Source organism: Dryas octopetala, chromosome 7 (genome assembly GCF_963921425.1).
Source record: "Dryas octopetala chromosome 7, drDryOcto1.1, whole genome shotgun sequence".
NCBI lineage: Eukaryota > Viridiplantae > Streptophyta > Magnoliopsida > Rosales > Rosaceae > Dryas > Dryas octopetala.
Window position 1 is genome coordinate 5,706,547 of NC_141372.1, and position 19,878 is coordinate 5,726,424.

General features: G+C 36.9%; 2 protein-coding genes across 3 annotated transcripts; both read left to right on the top strand.

Annotated features, from left to right (window-relative positions):
• Nucleotides 1–1,859: 1,859 nt before the first annotated feature.
• On the top strand, nucleotides 1,860–16,712 carry LOC147278933 (ABC1 family protein). 2 transcript variants are annotated; one of them, XM_086250655.1, is made up of 19 exons: nucleotides 1,860–2,146; nucleotides 3,074–3,203; nucleotides 3,291–3,518; nucleotides 9,348–9,434; nucleotides 9,561–9,650; nucleotides 9,742–9,868; nucleotides 10,594–10,694; nucleotides 10,977–11,145; nucleotides 11,272–11,393; nucleotides 11,912–12,040; nucleotides 12,160–12,258; nucleotides 12,354–12,411; nucleotides 12,507–12,582; nucleotides 12,669–12,798; nucleotides 13,491–13,648; nucleotides 14,200–14,272; nucleotides 14,379–14,576; nucleotides 15,384–15,477; nucleotides 15,734–16,712. In XM_086250655.1, exons 2-19 carry the CDS (start codon nucleotides 3,129–3,131, stop codon nucleotides 16,615–16,617), a joined length of 2,898 nt encoding a protein of 965 aa, XP_086106781.1. In that variant the 5' UTR covers nucleotides 1,860–2,146; nucleotides 3,074–3,128; the 3' UTR covers nucleotides 16,618–16,712. The 2 variants fall into 2 exon arrangements, with proteins under 2 accessions (XP_086106781.1, XP_086106780.1); XM_086250654.1 differs by having other exon boundaries at nucleotides 3,078–3,203.
• A 1,861-nt stretch (nucleotides 16,713–18,573) lies between these two features.
• LOC147278934 (calmodulin-like protein 2) lies at nucleotides 18,574–19,128 on the top strand. Its single transcript, XM_086252537.1, has one exon. The coding sequence runs from the start codon at nucleotides 18,574–18,576 to the stop codon at nucleotides 19,126–19,128; it is 555 nt and encodes a 184-aa protein (XP_086108663.1).
• The last annotated feature ends 750 nt before the right edge of the window (nucleotides 19,129–19,878 follow it).

Consider the following 19,878-nt stretch of genomic DNA (forward strand, 5'->3'; position numbering starts at 1 on the left):
TATTAAACACTATATCATAAGGGGTCGTTTGGTATGCCTCACTATTAAGGACTTCACTATTTAATGGAATTGTTTTGCACTCTCTCGGACACGACTAAGTTGGACTAATATTGTCCTACGTCTGGTGCTGCCTCAGACTAATTTAGAAGATGAACTATCAAAATAATGATGACCTATATTTAATGTGTACTTATTTTATTTTATTTTTAAATAAAATATATCATTTGTGTTACTTATTTACAACCATAAAAAAATCAACAACTCATTGAACTAAAGTTGACTTTTTATTTTATTGGGCTTTTGGTTTTGAACTTGAACTTTTTGAACAAGTTTCGAGCCTATGAGCCCAAATACGTGAACTGTACGTTCATCAGAGTTACGGTTTGAAAAATACGGACATTTGAAGTCAGGGGTAATTTTGTAATTTTGCATCAGAGGGATTTTAAAACCCAAAATCACATCAGTTTTCTCATTTCTCTCTCTTCTCTCCCCGACACTCTCTCTTTTCATTGTTCTCCTCTCACGTCAGTTGTCTTCTTTGACGAGTGAGTGGACGTTCGGCCATGGATAGCTACGAGACCACCAACCTCAGTCTCGTCTCGTCTTTCTCTCTCCTCTATTTTCCCATGTGAGTCGAATTCCCAGAAACCCAGTCGAAGACCCAATCCATGTGATACTATTTGGTTGATGCCCATACATCTATTAAAATGTATGATTATTCTATACCCTAAACCTTTATTTATTTATAGTGTTAGATGAAAAATTCATTATGTTTTAATGTTTCTTTTAATTTAGAAATTAAATATTAATTTTAGGGATTCAATTTGGAATTTAGGAATGACTTATAGGATGGGTGTACGATTTTTTTTTTCAATCTAAAAAAAGATGAATGGATGGAATGATAGTTAAGGGGGTGGGAAAAGTGCTTATTAGGTGGATGTTTGAGTTGTTATATGAAAGGGTATTATAAGAATAATGAGAGGTAAAAAAATATTTTTATATTTTATTTCAAATTTAATGATAGGTGTAAAAATAAGGTGAGTAGGGAAATAAAATATGGGGTGAAAATATAAACACTTTTTTTTATTAATACACTTGTACAATTGGGAGGCATATGCTAATTGATTTTTCAAAGTTGTTGGTAAGGTTATACCGCCTTTATGGTCTTAAAGTGGCTAGGCCACTATGGTAACTGGCACTGGCAAGAATATGAGTCGCATGTATTGATTATGATGAATCGATGATAATGATACAAGTGGTGACCAAATTGAACAATATATACCAACTTTTCTCTCATATGCTTAGCAGAAAATCCCTTATCAAGTGTTAAAGTCCAATTTGTTGAATCCCCAATTGCCTTGAAAAAATTTTGATTTTTTCCAAAGAAAATTAATTGGTCAATTTGGTTTTTGACTTATGGGGTTTTTTTTTTTAATTTAGTATTGACTTATGGTTTTAAATTTATGAACTAAGGACTATGACTATAGAAAATCAACACCGACTCAAAAAAAAAAAACTCTCACCTATTTTTCTTATGGACTTATGGACCGCAAGAGAGCAAGATTGGGAAAAGGCGGTTAGCTTTGAGCCACGGATTTCAATAAATGAACGGCTGAGATCCCCACTCTCACGCGATCCAATGGCCACATTCCTTCATTTCGCGCGACTTTCTTTTTCGGTTTTTAATACAATTTATTTCGCGCGAAGCTTTCTCTTGTTCATATCCGTTTACCGTTGATTCCACTAGCGTTAGCGATAAGCTAACCTCACACGCCGTTGCACAAACAGCCAATCGCATCGCGACGCGTAAATTTCTTGTTTTAATGTACCGGCCGTTCTTTTCTGATTGGAGGAGTCAGAGATCCAATAACACCCACGGGCAGTGCTCAAATCGCTAGTCTCACTTTCACTGTTTCACAAGCAGGTGGGAGATACAAATGCGAACGACAAACAAAAAAGGCGAAAGATCGAAGATTCTAGTCAGTAGTCGCGTAAGGAAAACGACACCAGAATCTGATCGTTTCGAGGAATTTTCATTTGCCTATCAGTCGTCTCTTCTTCTCTTCAACCTTTATATACTTCTCGAAGAGCCTTCTTCTCTTGCTTTCGCTTCGCTCAATTCGAACAACTCGCTTTGGGACTTCAGGTGGAAACATTTATATAATTACGTCTATTAATATTTGAATTTCTTCCCTTTAAATTTTCGTCTGAAACTTTCTGATTAATGTGATTGATTTTCTCGTAATTAATTTTCTTATTCACACTTTTTTTTATATGATGAATTTTATGCCAATTTGGAGAGGGTTTATGAATTTGGTTTAGAATTGTATTAGGTTGTGATATCAGAGAAATTGAATTTCATAATCATTTGTTACTAATTATATTTCTCATTTTTTTGTTTGGGGAGACTAATGTGGTAAGTGGGAGTCAAGTAAATTAATAAATTTATTTAAAGCTGCATCCATAAATTCAAATATTATTGAATTATACAATTGTGAAATCCAATTGCAAGAAAAATTGTTAAAGAAAGAAAGAAAGAAATAATAATAACACTTGAAAGGTTTGGTATTGGTGGGTTTCTGCTCAATATGAGAGTGAAGTGGCTCAACATTTTGAGGGTTGATGAAAATAAGTAGATATGGTTTTAATGGACCTGATTCTCATACTGTTATTGAAAAGGTTGTGGAAATATCACTTTTAAAGATAAATCCTTTGAATGACTTTTGAGTATTAGTTTCAGATATAAGAAGGAATTGTTACTATTGTATTCAAATTTATACGTTGATCAATTAAGTTGTTTGGAGTTTAAGCTCACTTAATTTAAATTTTGTGATATTTGCATTTCTTGAGCTTTTTTTTTTTTTTCCCCTTTAACTTCTTTTTTAAATTGTTCATATTAGCCATATTTGGTTAAATCTAGGTAGTCAGCTCTGATTTCAGTTTGCAGCTTGTGGGCACATTTCTGATTACATTTTTTGTGTTCTATGCTCTTTCACTTACTGACCATGCCAATGCTGGTTTCTTTGGGCCCATTTAGTCTAGATCTGACCATTTATTTTTGTTTTCCCCCAAGCAAGGATTTGCGAATTTAAACTACTCTTGAGTCCATTTGTACTTAGCCTCCTTTGATGGGACGGGGAAACATTTTTAGAAGACGCATGAAAGTATGCGCAGTTGCTTTAATGATATACCTCGATTACAAGGTAAAGTTAATTCCTTTCTGTTCACTTATAGGTAGGCTATTTATATTTAGAAGACTATATTACATTGTTATTTCTTTATCTCTGAAGGCTTTACAGCAAAGAGAGAAATGGATTAGCAAAACTAAAGGAGCTGCTTTATGGGAAAATGCTCATCAGCGCAATGCTAAACGTGTTCTCAGTTTGATAGTAGAGTTGGAAGGTTTGTGGGTGAAACTTGGGCAGTATCTATCTACACGGGCTGATGTACTTCCTGAGGCATATGTATGCCTTCTCAAGCAATTACAGGACTCTCTTCCCCCTCGTCCTTTGCAAGAGGTTGTCTCTATAGTTTCCAAACTTATAATATCAAAATACAGTAGACATGTTCAACAATGATGGTAAAAAATATTGGGACTTTCTGGCTTGGACTTTTTATAAAACCCATATCTGCTTGATTGATGTTTGATGTATCTTGTATTTTTTGAAACTATAAACCGTTGGCAAATATTTCCCACTAACTATTTTTAATTAAATCTGAAACATCCATTGGATTGTGATAATTGTAGTCAGTGTCAGTTTGGAATTTTTTGTTGGGTTTGCTCTTTGATTCTAGGAGGCTTAAAGTTGTCATTAGTAGTTGGAGATTGATGGCCAATTTGGGCTATTAAATAGTAAAGGTTGTGCCACTTAAACTGGTAAACGTTGTGACGCAGTCGGATGCACTAAGACAACAAACGTTGGTCTTAGAATTGAAGGTTCAAGTTCGCGGGTGTCAAACTTGAAGAAAAAAAACTCTGGAATCCACCAGAAAAAGATAAAGCTCGAAAACTCGAAAACTTTGATTAATAAAGATGATGAAAAGTCCCTAAAACATAGCACCTAAGGTTCTTTATATAGAGAAAACCTAAAGCATAAAATAGGAAATTCCTAGAAATAAGGAAAATTACTAGAATCCTAAATAGAAAAGGAAAACACTTAAAATCCTAACTAGAAAAGGAAAACACTTAAAAAGGAAATATCTAGAAATAACTTGTAAGCTAGAATAGATTAGGTATTGTAACCGTCTCCTGCATCAGTCTCCTCCACCTCCAAAGAACTCGTCCCCGAGTTCTTATCTGGATAAAGAACACCATCGGCATGATACTCGTAGATGTCTGCTACATTGAACGTATGAGAGATGCTCATGTCGTCTGGTAGATCTACCACATAAGCATTGTCATTAAGCTTTCGTAAAATCTTGAATGGACCATACTTGCGAGGCTGAAGCTTGCGATAAGTACCAACTGGAAACCTTTCTTTCTTGAGAAACACCATTACTTCATCACCTTCGTTGAAAACCTTGAGCCTCCGTTTTTTATCTGCTGCCCTTTTGTTCTTTTGCCCAGTTTCTTCCAATCTAGCTCGGACTGCTTCTTTAGTGTCCAAAATGTCTTTAGCCATAGCTTCAGCTGACGCACTAACTCCAGGAGCTTTCGGTAGTGGAACTAAATCAACCACATGCTTCGGGACAGAGGTATATACCAACGTAAATGGTGATTTCCCTGTTGCGGAATGTACGGCACTATTGTAAGCGAACTCGACCTGCGGTAGAGCTAAATCCCACTGCTTCGGTTTATCACCACAAACACTTCTGATCATGTTACCCAGCGTCCTGTTTGTTACTTCGGTTTGCCCATCACTCTGGGGATGAGCTGTAGAGCTTCGTTTTAAACTTGTTCCAAACATCCTCCATAATGTAATCCAGAAGTGACTGAGAAACTTAGTATCCCTGTCGGAAACTATTGACTTCGGAACCCCATGGAGACGCACAACTTCCCGAAAGAACAATTTGGCTATGTTGGTTGCATCTGCGGTCTTTCTGCAAGCAATGAAGTGTGTCATTTTAGAAAACCTGTCGACAACAACAAACACAGAATCCACACCTCGTTGCGTCCTCGGCAACCCCAACACAAAATCCATAGATAGGTCCTGCCAGATATCTTCGGGAACAGATAACGGCATGTAAAGACCTGTGTTCTGAGATTGTCCCTTAGAAACCTGACAAACAAAACACCTCCGAACAATAGCTCCAGCGTCTTTCCTAAGGTGCGGCCAATAGTACCTTTCCTCCAAGCTTGCAATTGTCTTATCCCGTCCCAAATGACCACTAAGACCACCACTGTGCAATTCTCGGATCAGCTTCTCTCGTAACGACGAGCAAGGAATGCACAGTCTGTCTCCTTTAAAAAGATAGCCATCGCGAATATGGAAGTCTGCAGAAGGATGCTTACTGTTGCACTTGTCCCATAATTCCTTGAATTCAGCATCACTTTCATATAACTCTTTCAAAAATTCGAAACCCACAATCTCATGTGCTAAGGTAGTTAGCAAGGAAGCCCTTCTACTCAAAGCATCAGCTACCTTGTTAAGAGCTCCGGACTTATGCTGAATAATGAAAGGAAATTTTTGCAGAAAACTTACCCAACGAGCATGCATCTTATTTATCACTTTCTGGCTGTGAAGAAACTTCAGAGCTTGGTGGTCAGTGAACAGAATAAACTCTCGCTGAATCAGATAATGCTCCCATTGTCGAAGAGCTCGAAATACCGCATAGAACTCTTGATCATAAGTACTCCATTTCTGTCGTGCTTCGCTTAGCTTTTCACTAAAGAAAGCTATTGGTCTTTTCTCCTGAGATAACACAGCACCAATTCCTACACCACTAGCATCGCATTCCACTTGAAATATCTTATCAAAATCCGGCAATGCTAACACAGGAGCAGTACAAAGCTTCTCCTTAATCAATGCAAAACTCTCGTCTTGTTCTGGTCCCCAGTGAAACTTCCCTTTCTTCAAGCATTCGGTAATAGGTGCAGTAATAGTACTGAAGTCTCTTACAAATCTCCGGTAGAAAGTAGCCAAACCATGAAAGCTGCGTACCTCAGTTACGGTTTTGGGAACGGGCCAGTCTTTTATTGCACGCACTTTGGCTTCATCTACTTGAATCCCATCCTCACCAACGACAAACCCCAAAAACAGCAGCTTGCTTGTGCAGAATGTGCATTTCTTTAAATTCACGTACAGCTGATTTTCTTGGAGGACTTGTAACACCTGCCTTACATGCTCCAAATGGTCGTCCTTGGCTTTGCTATAGATCAAAATATCATCGAAGTAAACTACCACAAAGGACCCAATGAAAGGACGGAGAACCTGATTCATCAATCTCATGAAAGTACTAGGTGCGTTTGACAAGCCGAAAGGCATCACTAACCACTCGTACAATCCGTCTTTACTCTTAAAAGCAGTCTTCCATTCATCTCCAGGCCTGATTCGAATCTGATGGTACCCACTTCGAAGATCTATTTTCGAAAACACCTTTGATCCATTCAACTCATCAAGCATGTCTTCCAACCGAGGGATAGGAAACCGGTATTTGATTGTGATCTTGTTGATGGCCCTAGAATCAACACACATTCGCCACTGATTACCTTTCTTTGGAACGAGAAGAACCGGTACAGCACAAGGGCTCATGCTCTCGCGGATTAACCCTTTCTTCAGCAAATCTTCAATCTGTTCCCTTACAATTTCATTCTCTTTAGGGCTCATTCGATAGTGGGGAAGATTAGGTAGACTAGAACCTGGGATCAAGTCAATGTGATGCTGTATATCACGCATAGGAGGCAGGTTGTCAGGTAGTTCCTCAGCAACTAACTCCTTGTAATCTTCCAAAATTTCTAACACCTCACGTGGAGTTGTTGTCTCCTCCGTCACGGCACTCATCAACCCCTTGACCACAACCGGATAAAAACACTGTGATTCCTTAACAGCCTTGTCAAGTTCTTTATCATCATGCGACATGACTAGGAAGCTTGACTTCTTCTCTTTTGCAACGCTACCAAAATCCTTGACAGGAGCCATTGCAATCTTATGATTCCCCCATGTAAACATGATCACATTGTCTCGTCCTCGGTACGTAATGTCGTTATCGTACTGCCATGGTCGCCCAAGGAGAATATGGCAAACATCCATATCCAAAACGTCACAGATTATCTCCTCTTTGTAATGCTTACCAATTGATAAAGGAATTTTGCAAGTTTCACTAACCCCTACTTTAGATCCTTTCTTCACCCATCCGAGACCATACGGCTTCTCATGACGAGTCGTGGGTAGTTTCAAATATTCCACCAGCTTTTGAGAAACTAAATTCTCGGAGCTCCCATTGTCAACAATCACATTGCACACCTTGTTCTGAATAGAACAATGCGTTCTAAACAGATTCTTGCGTTGTCCCTCTTCTTTGGATGATAGCAACAGTCGCTGTAAAACAATGCTGATTCTGTCCTCAGATTCCTCTTCCGCAAATTCAACTCCCTCATACTCCTCATTCTCCATAAAGTCGTCTTCCTCTTCTTCTAGCAATGCAACCGTCTTCCTACTGGGACAAACATTCGACTTGTGACCTGTTCCTTGACAACGGAAACACTTGTCGAGGGTTGGCCTAGCATAAGGAGTGTTTTGTTTCGGAGTGGGTGCTCTGTCCTTCTGAATGCCACTAATGGAACTACTTGCTCCTTTGTTGTTAGAGTTGGAATCTCTGTTAACCACGCCTTTGTCCTTCTCTCCGGCTGGTTCGACGTTGTTCTGAACCGAGGGTCTCCTGAAATTTGTGAAACCCCGAGATGATTTCTCCATCAATTCCGCTTTCAAGGCTAGACTGGATGCTTCTTGAACTGTCCACACAGTCTGTAACCCTATTTTCCCTTGAAGAGAGCCCCTTAAACCACTGATGTATCTAGCCACCTTCTGATTCTCTGTTTCGTTTAAGTCACTACGTTCAGAGAAACGTAAGAACTCTGCTGTGTAATCAGTCATGGTCCTGCTTCCTTGTACACAATCAATGTACATCTTGTAAAGAATCTGCTCGTAGTCCTCCGGTAAGAACCGCTCAGTCATTAGCTGCTTCATTCGGCGCCATGTTCTAACTGGACCCTTCCTCTGTCTCTGCCTTTGGAGAGCCAATTTATCCCACCAAACAGCAGCAGTCTTCTTTAACCGGATAGCCACCATCTTAACCTGTTTACTCTCCGGGACTTCCATAACATCAAAGAACCGATCAACATCAATTTGCCAATCGAGAAAGTCCTCTACACCCATAGTACCATAGAACAATGGAATATCAGCTTTCACTCTGTAATCCTGATTATTTTGATTTCCTTGTTCTTCCTCTTCCTCTTCCAATTCCTCCTCCGAGCTAGAGTCATCAACAGCGACACGGTTATGCCTGCCTTGTTGTTGATTGTTTCTAACAGGCGGTCGGTTGTTTCCACCTTGTCCTGCGTTAGCAATCTGATTGGTTAATGCTGCAATCTGATTAGTTAACGCTGCCACCAGATTTGCCAGGTTCGTGGTTGATTCGTTCAAACTCGCTGTGAAACCCTCCATGTCGGCCCTGGTTACTGGTTGATCACCCATAGCTGTTCAAGCTTTGAAAAGAGTAGGAGATTGCCTGCTCTGATACCACTTGACGCAGTCGGATGCACTAAGACAACAAACGTTGGTCTTAGAATTGAAGGTTCAAGTTCGCGGGTGTCAAACTTGAAGAAAAAAAACTCTGGAATCCACCAGAAAAAGATAAAGCTCGAAAACTCGAAAACTTTGATTAATAAAGATGATGAAAAGTCCCTAAAACATAGCACCTAAGGTTCTTTATATAGAGAAAACCTAAAGCATAAAATAGGAAATTCCTAGAAATAAGGAAAATTACTAGAATCCTAAATAGAAAAGGAAAACACTTAAAATCCTAACTAGAAAAGGAAAACACTTAAAAAGGAAATATCTAGAAATAACTTGTAAGCTAGAATAGATTAGGTATTGTAACCGTCTCCTGCATCACGTTGGTGGAAGTTGTGGGCACAACAATGATTTCAACAAAATGGGACCATAGGAGGCACTAACTATAACAGTTTTGTCAATTTGAATCATTATCTTATTGGTTAATGGGATACTTCGATAATTAGGGATCTGAGTTTTCATTTGGTTTGCTAACATCTTCATTTCCACAGAAATTTCTGCATATTTCAGCATGTGTTTTACCTTTTGACCTCCCCTCACCCACCTTCTCTCTCAATTTTATAGTATGTATCATCTGGTGTTTCATTGGATATACTGCAAACTTTTTTTGCACAGGTTTGTCGAACTATAGAGAAAGAGTTGGGGAAATCAATGGATGAGTTGTTCTCAGATTTTGTGGAAGCTCCTTTGGCAACAGCATCAGTAAGATTTTTAGACCATTTGCAGCAGAGTGAACACATATAGGCACTTAGATTAGGTCATTGTTAACCGATACTCTTATGATTCGAAAAAAATAATCTTATTGGTTTCCCATTCTACTTTATGCAGATAGCACAAGTCCATCGTGCAACCCTGCTTAATGGGCAGGAAGTAGTTGTTAAAGTTCAACATGAGGGAATCAAAACAGTTATATTGGAGGTTATCATGCTTTGGCTTTTAAAATTTCAGGTTAAAAATAAAATTAAGATGGGGTTACTACATTATTGTTGGACATACTTTTGTTTTGCAGGACTTGAAGAATGCAAAGTCAATTGTTGACTGGATAGCATGGGCAGAGCCTCAGTACGATTTTAATCCCATGATAGATGAATGGTGCAAAGAATGTCCCAAAGAACTTGACTTCAATCATGAAGCTGGTACAATCATTTTTGTCTGAATTAGTCATTAGAGACACTTAGTACTTCTTGTACTAGCCTTCTGACATGCATGTGAATTTGATTTCCTATTTTTCCTTTTCTTTTTCTTTTCTTTTTCTGAAACATACACGTGTGGTTGTGGGGAAAATGGAGCTATTGTAGGATGAAGTGGAGCTTCAGTGGAGGGTGTTATATATATAATGAGCTACTAAAGTGGGATCCCTCTTTTTCAAGAAAGGAAGGACCAATTATAATTTAAGATAAAAGTGTCCTCATATTATAAGGGTGCTAATTTTTGGAGGCATTCTTCAGAGAAAAAAGTGCGGACAATAAGGGAAACTCCCTTTCTATAGTAGTACAGGTTAGGAGACAAATGGCTATTATGTGTAGATCACTTTGTGATCCAGGGTGAATTTGGTTGAGGGAATGTGTATTTACTTGTACGTCTGTGTGGTAATTTGTTTGATTTTATTATTTTTAATGAATTTGTTCAACATGAGGTGATGTGATGTTGACAATGCATGGACCCCATTTTCCAAAGTGACCACTCAGTTTACTGTTAATTATTAATTATCTGTCAGCAGTACTCCTAGATTTTGTCATACTTCTGAATTCTTATATTTATCCTTTTAGTTTTGGCAACTTTGATGATAGTTTTGTGTTAAATATACTTATTCCATTTGTTCTGAACATTGAATTTTGTTTATGCTGCTCTGTTTCTGTAGAGAACACTAGAACAGTGTCTAAAAATCTTGGCTGCAAAACAAAATGTGATGATAACACATCCGCCAATCGAGTGGATGTTTTGATTCCAGAGGTTATTCAGGTACTATTTGCTTCATTCTCCCAATATCATATGAGTCTGCAAGCAGGATTTCATTTAACTGAGAACAGTATTAGAAATTCTAGGATATAGGGATTTGAGATTGTTTATGATTCTCTCATAACATGTCTCAGGTTCTCATTAAAAACATGTCTCAGTTAATATGAAAATCTGAGGATAATATATTGTGGAACAGAAAGGTTTAGTGACTAAAATTTGATTCATTTCTTTAAATAATAGCTGTTGCCTTTCGTTTTTCATATATCCTGCTTCTATTGTTGACAGTCAACAGAGGAAGTCCTCATTTCAGAGTTTATGGATGGCATTCGTTTAAATGACATGGAATCTTTGGAAGCATTTGGTGTTAACAAGCAAAAGGTTATTGAAGAAATCACACGTGCATATGCCCACCAAATCTACGTTGATGGATTTTTTAATGGTGACCCTCATCCTGGTATCCCTCTTCCCCCTCTATTTTTTTCACCTGGTTTTTGTTTAGAACAACTCAATTCATTAGTGAACAAGTTTGCAAACTGTTATACTCTACTTGGTTTACTGCTCATTGAGTTCCTTTTTACAGGAAATTTTCTTGTGAGCAAGGAACCTCCACATCGTCCTGTTTTGCTCGACTTTGGGCTTACAAAGAAATTATCAAGTTCTGTTAAACAAGCAGTAGCAAAGATGTTCTTGGCATCTGCTGAGGTTTGTGCAAACCTCATTTAGTTTTGTTGTCATACTGTTAATTCGATGCTGAGAATTTTAGATGAGTAGACTCCGTGCTTGAAAGTACTGACCTTGGCATCTGATGACAGTTTTAGAGCCATTATGAATTAATATCTACGGAATGAAACAGTAATCAGTAATGCTGTAATTCTTCTTATGGCATGGTTTTTTATGCACAAGATATTGTACGTTCTTGCCTTTCCTTTTAGATGCCTAGGATCAGCTTTGCCAACCAAATTAAGAGCACCGTAATGATTAATAGTAATGTGTTTTCAACTGCTGAAGGTTACCACATGATTGTCAAAAAAATTTAGAGCACTATAAATATAAACGGGCAACAAATGTACATTCACTTACATGACTCAATGAGGAATAATAATGTGTTTAAATTCTATTGTCCTCCTGAGTATTTTATTAATTTGCTTGCCCTTTCTTATGACTGCTAAAAAGTAATTCGTTTTGAATTATGAGATAATATACAGTGCTTTTTGTCACAGGGGGACCATGTTGCTCTATTGTCTGCTTTTGCAGAGATGGGACTTAGGTTGCGCCTAGATTTACCAGAGCAGGCAATGGAGATAACAAGTGTATTCTTCCGTAGTACAACACCAAAAAACGAGTCTTTTGTGAGCATACAATGAGTTTTGTGATTATGCAATTTGGACTTGTTAGATTGTTTGTATTTTTTCAATTTTGTGAGTCCTATTCTCTTCGGTTTTATTTATTTACTTATGGTTTTCCTAAGGAAACAATGAAATCTTTGGTGGATCAAAGAGCAAAAAACATGAAGGTTATACAGGATAAGATGAAACTTAACCAAAAAGAGGTTAAACGCTTTAATCCTGTAAGTTTATGTATAATGTCTTCCTATCCATCGCGTTTCTCTTTTATGTTTATTGACTATATGCATCATGCTTAATTTAGAATCCCTTTGACTAGGTTGATGCATTTCCTGGTGATATTGTAATTTTTGCGCGAGTCCTCAATCTTCTCAGAGGTCTGTTTCAAAATTTTCTCTGGTGATATTAGTGTTAAATATTTATACCTTTTAGTTTTTTATTTAACTTAATTTTTCATTTAACTCGGATTTAGGGCTTTCTTCCACAATGAACGTTCGCATTGTATATCTAGATATCATGAGACCATTTGCCGAATCCGTTCTTCAAGGGTGGGTCTATCCTGAATATTGTTTTGTCTTAGTTTATTGTTGCCATATCTAGTTCATTTCTGATGGAACCGAACATGAATTTTCAGAAACATGAATAGAGGACCAATGGTAAATGATCAGTGGATTTATGACACACCTGCCAATTCTGATGTAGAGTCCAAGCTGAGGCGATTCCTAGTGGAGCTGGGGAATAATAATAAAATACTTGGAATTCAGGTGTGCACCAATTTTTATATGGATTTGTTGCCATTGAAATTTGAATGGTCTTTTTCTATTTATGTATAATAAACCTTGATAATGTGTATCTTATTGTGCTCTTATATTCTGCCATTTCAACTCTCAGTTTCATTACAATGGTGTTGTATGTTATTTGAATGTTGATCCATTCCCTTTAAAGTTTTATGTTAAAGGTTCAAATAGCTAATTCTGCTAATTAGTTACTTTTATGGGTTTGAGTTGTAGTTGCATCAATCCTCAATGCCTTGAAATTTTCCATTTATATTTACTTATGCCTGTGTATTGAAGAGGTATACAAAGACTGAGGTGAGGTAAGTAAGATTTTTATCTCTATGAGAGCAGTGCATACATATTGAAATTCAATCAAAAGCAAGTGTAATATTATAAAATGAAATTACAATCAGTGAATTGTGAGATAAAAGATGTAAGATAGTAAGAGATTAAATTGGGCGTTACAATACACAAGATGTTGTTTTCATGAACTTTTCAATTTTAGACCGTGTAGTGGTGTTGTTATCATATAGATAAAATGACTATCAAGTTTGATAAATTTCTTTTTAATGCATATGACTTTCCAAAATGAGAATTGTCTCATTTATGTTTGTATATAGGTAAATTGATAAATTATTTGTTTCTTTGATTCTTTCTTTGTTTCATGATTTTGTATTAAGGTATGTGCCTACAAAGATGGAGAGGTTATTATTGATACTGCTGCTGGAGTGCTGGGTAAATATGATCCCCGGCCAGTTCAGCCTGACAGCCTTTTTCCAGTTTTTTCTGTGACAAAGGGTATAACAGCTGGAATGTTACATTGGCTGATTGACAGCGGGTGCGTTTTAGTATGTTTCCATGTTGTCAAATCTGTTTCTGTGTTGTCATCCAAAAACTTACTGGGTTATTTGTCTTTTGCTTGTATAAAATCTGTCCCCTAGTCACTTGGGCATGTTGTAACTGTTTTAGGATTTCATTTCTATTTTAGTGTTGTCATGGCCTGAGAGCTAGTATTTTCATTGTATGAAGAGTCTGGATTCCCCATTTCATTCTGCACAGCAGGGAGTCCTTTGCATTTTAAACTTCCATGATAAGACCATCAAAAGAAAAAGTGGATATGGTGACGTATTACCTGCATGGCATGCTCAGGGAGTAGTTTGATCAAATAACTATAGTGTATGTTGACTACATTGTTTTAAAATAATATCATAATAAAAGAACTTTTTCAATTCTTTATGATGGTATCTTTCTGCATATACGTTATAAATTTATAAATTATTTAATTGAAAATTATAGTAAGGGTTGCTGTAATCTAAATTTACATTTTTAGTATAATTTGGTTATAATGTTGATAAACGAGGTAAATGTTCTAATTATTCTGCGTTTCAGAAAATTGAAGCTCGAGGAAAGTGTTGCAAATATATGGCCAGAATTTGGATCAAATAGAAAAGATCTCATAAAGGTATATAATTTATGATTCAAGTCCTGGTATACTTAATCCAATATCCACCAAAGCTATAAATTTTGTTTTATATTTCTGTGATTATTTGTTTTCTTTTTAATTTTAGGTCCATCATGTGCTTAACCATACATCTGGACTGCACAATGCCTTGGCAGACATTATTAGCAGGGAAAACCCTTTACTTATGTCTGACTGGGAGGAGTGTTTAAATCGCATTGCCATGTCAGCACCTGAGACTGAACCTGGCCAGGAGCAGTTGTATCACTATCTATCGTATGGTTGGATATGTGGTGGAATCATTGAGGTATATTGCCTGCGAATGTTTCAGAATATTATTCAATGTCTATTTTCTTTTTTATATATTTTCAACTTTTTATGCCCCATTTAAAGGAAAGGTATCATTAGAAATGACTAAGGATGACATTTCAAAGCATTTCTGTGTTTCCCATATTTCCTAGTAAGAAAGAAAATCACTTTTCCAATGGCCCTTGGGCCAAGCCGCCAAATGGCACCTTCTCCCAACGTAAGAATGGGGTGAAGCATAAGGCTTCTGGTTCAACCCCTGTCGGGTTTGTGAGTGAAATTGCCAGGAAAAAGAAAATGGGAAAGAAAAAGAGAGAGGCAGTTTTAAGCAACTTCAAGCATTTTGCTTCCCTTTGCCCTGGCATTATCACTGTTGAGGTACATTGTCCTTAAATGCTGCATCCAGGTACTCTTTAGTTAAGTTTATTTTAGTTATTGCCTTAAAGTAGAAGACAAGTTTGATGGGTCCCTTGTTTTGGTTTTTATTAAATGTGTTACTACACTTCCAATTGAGTGCAAGTGTTGATGTTGACACTAATCAGAAGCTTTATGGGATTTCATTGCCTGAGGATTGGTTTTTGAATTCATTCTTGCTGACATTTCACCTGGCCAGCATTCTTAAATTTCTTTGATAGAGATTTTCTGAAACCGTGATCTCTCCTACTCTCTGGTGTGAATTTTGCATCCATAATGTGATGGATTGTCATTTTGATATGTTCAAACCAAAGGGAGATAAATAAAAAATTGTGAATTTCCAAGTTCAAAGCTTGCTTTGCCATTGTTCTGATTATCTGTTTGGATGTAACAGCATGCATCTGGGAGGAAATTTAACGAGATTCTTGAAGAAGCAATCATTCATCCCCTCCAGCTTGATGGAGAGTTATATATTGGGATTCCTCCAGGCAAGTGTCCTATGTTTTTGCTTCATTTAATTGCAAGAAATATATATGTACGACTCTGCGATCACACTGTTAGTTTATCTACAACTAACCTTTTTTAATGGTAAATACATTTTACCTTTTGTTGTTTGCCATCTATATGAAATTATTGTTTCAGTTGTAAGAATTTTCAGAATTATCAGATAGTACCGCTAATCATAAATCTGGGCTTTCCTTTTTTGTCTCTTTCCATTACCATGCCTCTTTGCTTCTCTTTTAGGTGTGGAATCTCGACTTGCAACCCTGACACCAGATACAGATGACCTGAAGAAGCTTCCAGGGATTAGCAGTCGTTCCGACTTGCCCTCCTCCTTCCAGCCAGACAACATTATGCAACTTGCAACCATGCTGCCTGCTCTATTTAACATGCTGAACATTCGTCGTGCCATCATACCTGCAGCTAATGGACATTGCTCAGCCCGTGCTCTTGCACGTTATTATGCAGCCTTAGTTCATGGTGGTGTTGTTCCACCACCTCATTCCTCTTCCTCTAAGCCAGCTCTTGGTAGCCACCCTCACATTCCTAAATTTTCTGCCCAAAACCAAAAGTCACCCAAAAAGCAGAAAGGCAGCAAAAGCAAGAAGTTTCGTGCTGTTTTAAAGTTCAGGACTAATAAATATGAGCAGACCCCACAGGATCCCGAGATTGGTAGTCATTGTAGAGACACTAGCAATGATAGTAATGGAAGCGACACTGGTATGCCTGAAGCCATGATAGAGAGTCCCAGTCCTCAAAAAGACAATGTTGGTAAGATATTTAGCAATCCCAGAATTCATGATGCTTTCTTGGGTATGGGCGATTATGCAAATTTGGCTAAGCAAGATGGGAAATTTGGACTTGGGTTTAAGAGGTACCATTCGAAGGAGGGCTCCCTTATTGGTTTTGGGCACTCAGGAATGGGTGGATCTACTGGTTACTGTGATATAAAAAATACGTTTTCCATTGCTGTAACCTTGAATAAAATGTCCTTTGGTGCTGAGACTGGAAAAATCATTCATTTTGTTTGTTCCGAGTTAAATATCCCGGTGCCGGAGGATTATTCAAGATTCGGAGAGAGGGGACCTGATGAACAGTCAAATCCAGGAAAACCTTTGATTAATTGAGGCTGGAAAAAGCCTTTTACCCTTCATTGTCATTCTAATTGTAAGTTATAACCTGTACCACATATTTTGATTCCAATATAATGGGTTTACCCACAGATGAATGTGTATAATTATAGTGATTTTAATATGAACTGTGAACAGTGCATATACTAAAGATGAACAATATGTGAGCACATTTGATATGATTCCTTCTCAACTTTTTTGTTATTCTTTTCTTGGTGGGCAAGGAGGAAAGTTAGGTTACAGATTTCATAAAGTTTAGGGTTTAGTGTTTCCAATTTGGATGAAAATTTCTAAAATAGAGGATTTAGATTTGACAAGATTAAATTAATGAATTAAAGTTATAAAACATTAGATATAATGTTGTTAAAACAGTACAATACATCTGAAATGAGTTTGACATAACTATATATGCAATGAATCATTTGAAATCTTCGTTTTTTTGGTTAAGTTCAAATATTGATATATTTGGATTTGTATAATCCAATCAATTAATTTAACTATATAATATTAAATAAATCCCCATATTTTAAATCACTCCTCCAAATGGCTCTAATTTCTCTAAAATTAGTGTATCAGATATGGACTTTTTACTTGTTTCGGAATCACTTAACTTTTCATTTGAGTCGTATGTGACAAATTCAAAATTACTCTTGCATATGATTTAGGTTTGAATAATAAAAGTCAAAAGAAAATTTATAGTACAAGATTGAAATCAAAAGCTATGCAATGTAAAGGTAAGTGGAGAAACCATATCCATTATCTCCACTATGAATAAATGAATGGCCCTCTACAAATTAGTCACTGAACTGAAAAATTGCTTAATAAATAGGACCCTAAAATTCTCTCTCTCTCTTTAATTACTACTTTTCAAAATGATTAAATCTATTATTGCTTGCGTCTACAAGGGATTAGAAGCTGGAGCCTCCAAAACATTACCATGACTTTTTATATTGTTTCTTGAATTTGCATCCACATGGAACGTTTAGAAGGAAAGTTTAAAATAGTATATTAGATCCCACGTGAGATGATGGCCTGATGGGCAGTGGATGCAGATTTCAGACAATTAGACATAAGACCAATATTTAATTCCAAATTATAAGAGAATAATTAATTAATCTTGCGAGTAACAATATGGCAATATATAACTATAAAACGCGTTTTCTGCCCTTTCATGTGCACTCTAAAATAGTTGCAAGCAAATTCATGATCTGCACTAAAAAAATTTGATTTCTTGGAGCTTCACTAATTTTTTTTTGCCCGAAAAAAAAAAAAAAAAATTCCACTGCTTTATTTTGGAATGAAAATACTCTATTTTCATTTCCAATTAGAAAGCCAATGCTATCACGTTTAATTCTAAACTCAAAACGATAGCTTTTTGAGTACAAACATAATATCAGCACATAAAACATAAGCAGAATGTATATGCTATATTTATATTAAGTGAGAAGTTGATACATCAATCTCAAACTGTCCATTATGTGGGATCTTTGTTCCTTGGATTAATCCCTGCAAGGTCTTGGAGAAGTTCCTATGCTGTTTCCAAAATTGCAATATAATTGGTTTTTTTTTTTTTTCGTTTTTGCCAGTACGTAGAATGCAATTAATATCATTATAGCCAGCATTTTTCTAAGTGTTGTTGATACACCCGACCAACTTTTAAATCACTGTGATAGTATTCTTAGTGCAATGCATCAGTACCACTTACAATTTATATTCAATTACAATTGCCAGCTTCTCAGGAATCTTGAAGATTAATTAAAAAATTATTACCATTAATTATTGTTACAATGGCATTTATGTAGTTTGCCAAAACAACCAGGGGGTATTTCATCATGGTTCCCACTATAAAACTGTGCACACAGTAGCTATGAAGGAAATCATACACATTTAATTTAGATTTAATTAGTAGTGTTTTCAAGTTGTCCATTTTGCAAAACACTGAGCAAGCACATCATGGGCCTAACTGGAGTATGCTCTAGATTGATTGGTGACTTGGTGCAGGTCTTTGGAGGAGTCTCAAGGCCAAGCACAGCAGCTGATGCACAACAACAACATCCCAATTGCAAACCACAAAATGCTGCAAGCAAAGTTGAAGACCCTGTGGCAAGAGCACTGATCACTGTGTTTGGGATGGAAACCAATGGAAGAATCAAGAAGGAAAAAGCCCGGCGAGTGGTGGCGAATCTCGGGCTGATATGCCTTGAGGAGGAAGGCAAGTCCAGCTTTGACTTGCCAGGGGATGATCAAGAAGTGCCAGTGGAAGAGGTTCTTGGTGGGTTGGAGAAGGAGGATGGGTCTAAGAGAAGTGAGCTGCTGCATGAAGCATTCAAGATTTTTGATGAGGATGGTGATGGGTTTATAGAGGCTGTGGAGTTGAAGAGGGTGTTGGAGTGTTTGGGTTTGGGCAATGGGTGGGATATGGATGAGATTGAGAAGATGGTGAAGGTTGTGGATTTGAACTTGGATGGGAAGGTTGATTTTGATGAGTTTGAATTGATGATGGGGTAGAATTAATGTCATTATCATTAACTTGTTTACTAGAAATGTTTATTTTCTTTCTCAACAATTTGTTGTGCTAATTGTAAATTGAATGGATTCATAATCTTGTCATCAACAATATCGATCGTTTTTTATTAAGTTTCTTTAATTATCAGCTCAATCAATCATAATAGTAACTGTGCAGGTCCACAACTTCAATGGGTTCTATATATACATAAAGAGATATGAACTAGTTTAGGATTCAACCTCCATAACCTTTCTTCTTTTGTTAAAAAGAGACTTCAGTTATGGGACTGAGGGTTCTACCGTTAGAGCTATAATGAGAGAGCTTCGAAGCATAAGAACTGCCACAAATCAATTACAATGCTCAACACTACGCCTAGAACTATTTTCTAAAAATGTTTCTTGCAGAACTTCATGTGCAAAATGCTGTATAAATCTTGCATGTACCATTAATTTTATGTAGAAAAATTACAGTTGCGATAAATGGTATGATATTAACAGTATACATGCAGTTCTATGCAGACTTTTACACATTAAATAGTGCATAAATCATTGTTGAAGATACAATTATAATAGGACAGTTGCACCTTCCCTAGTACTGGCACACTTGGGTGTGTGAAGTGTTTGACATTAATAAGTCTTCATTAGTGTTGATCTTATGCTTATCTATGAATTGGGCTTTGTTTTAGAGTTTAAGGGTTACGCGTTTTGGGTTTAAGATTTAGAAGTTGAGGATTATCTTTCCACTTTCCATCG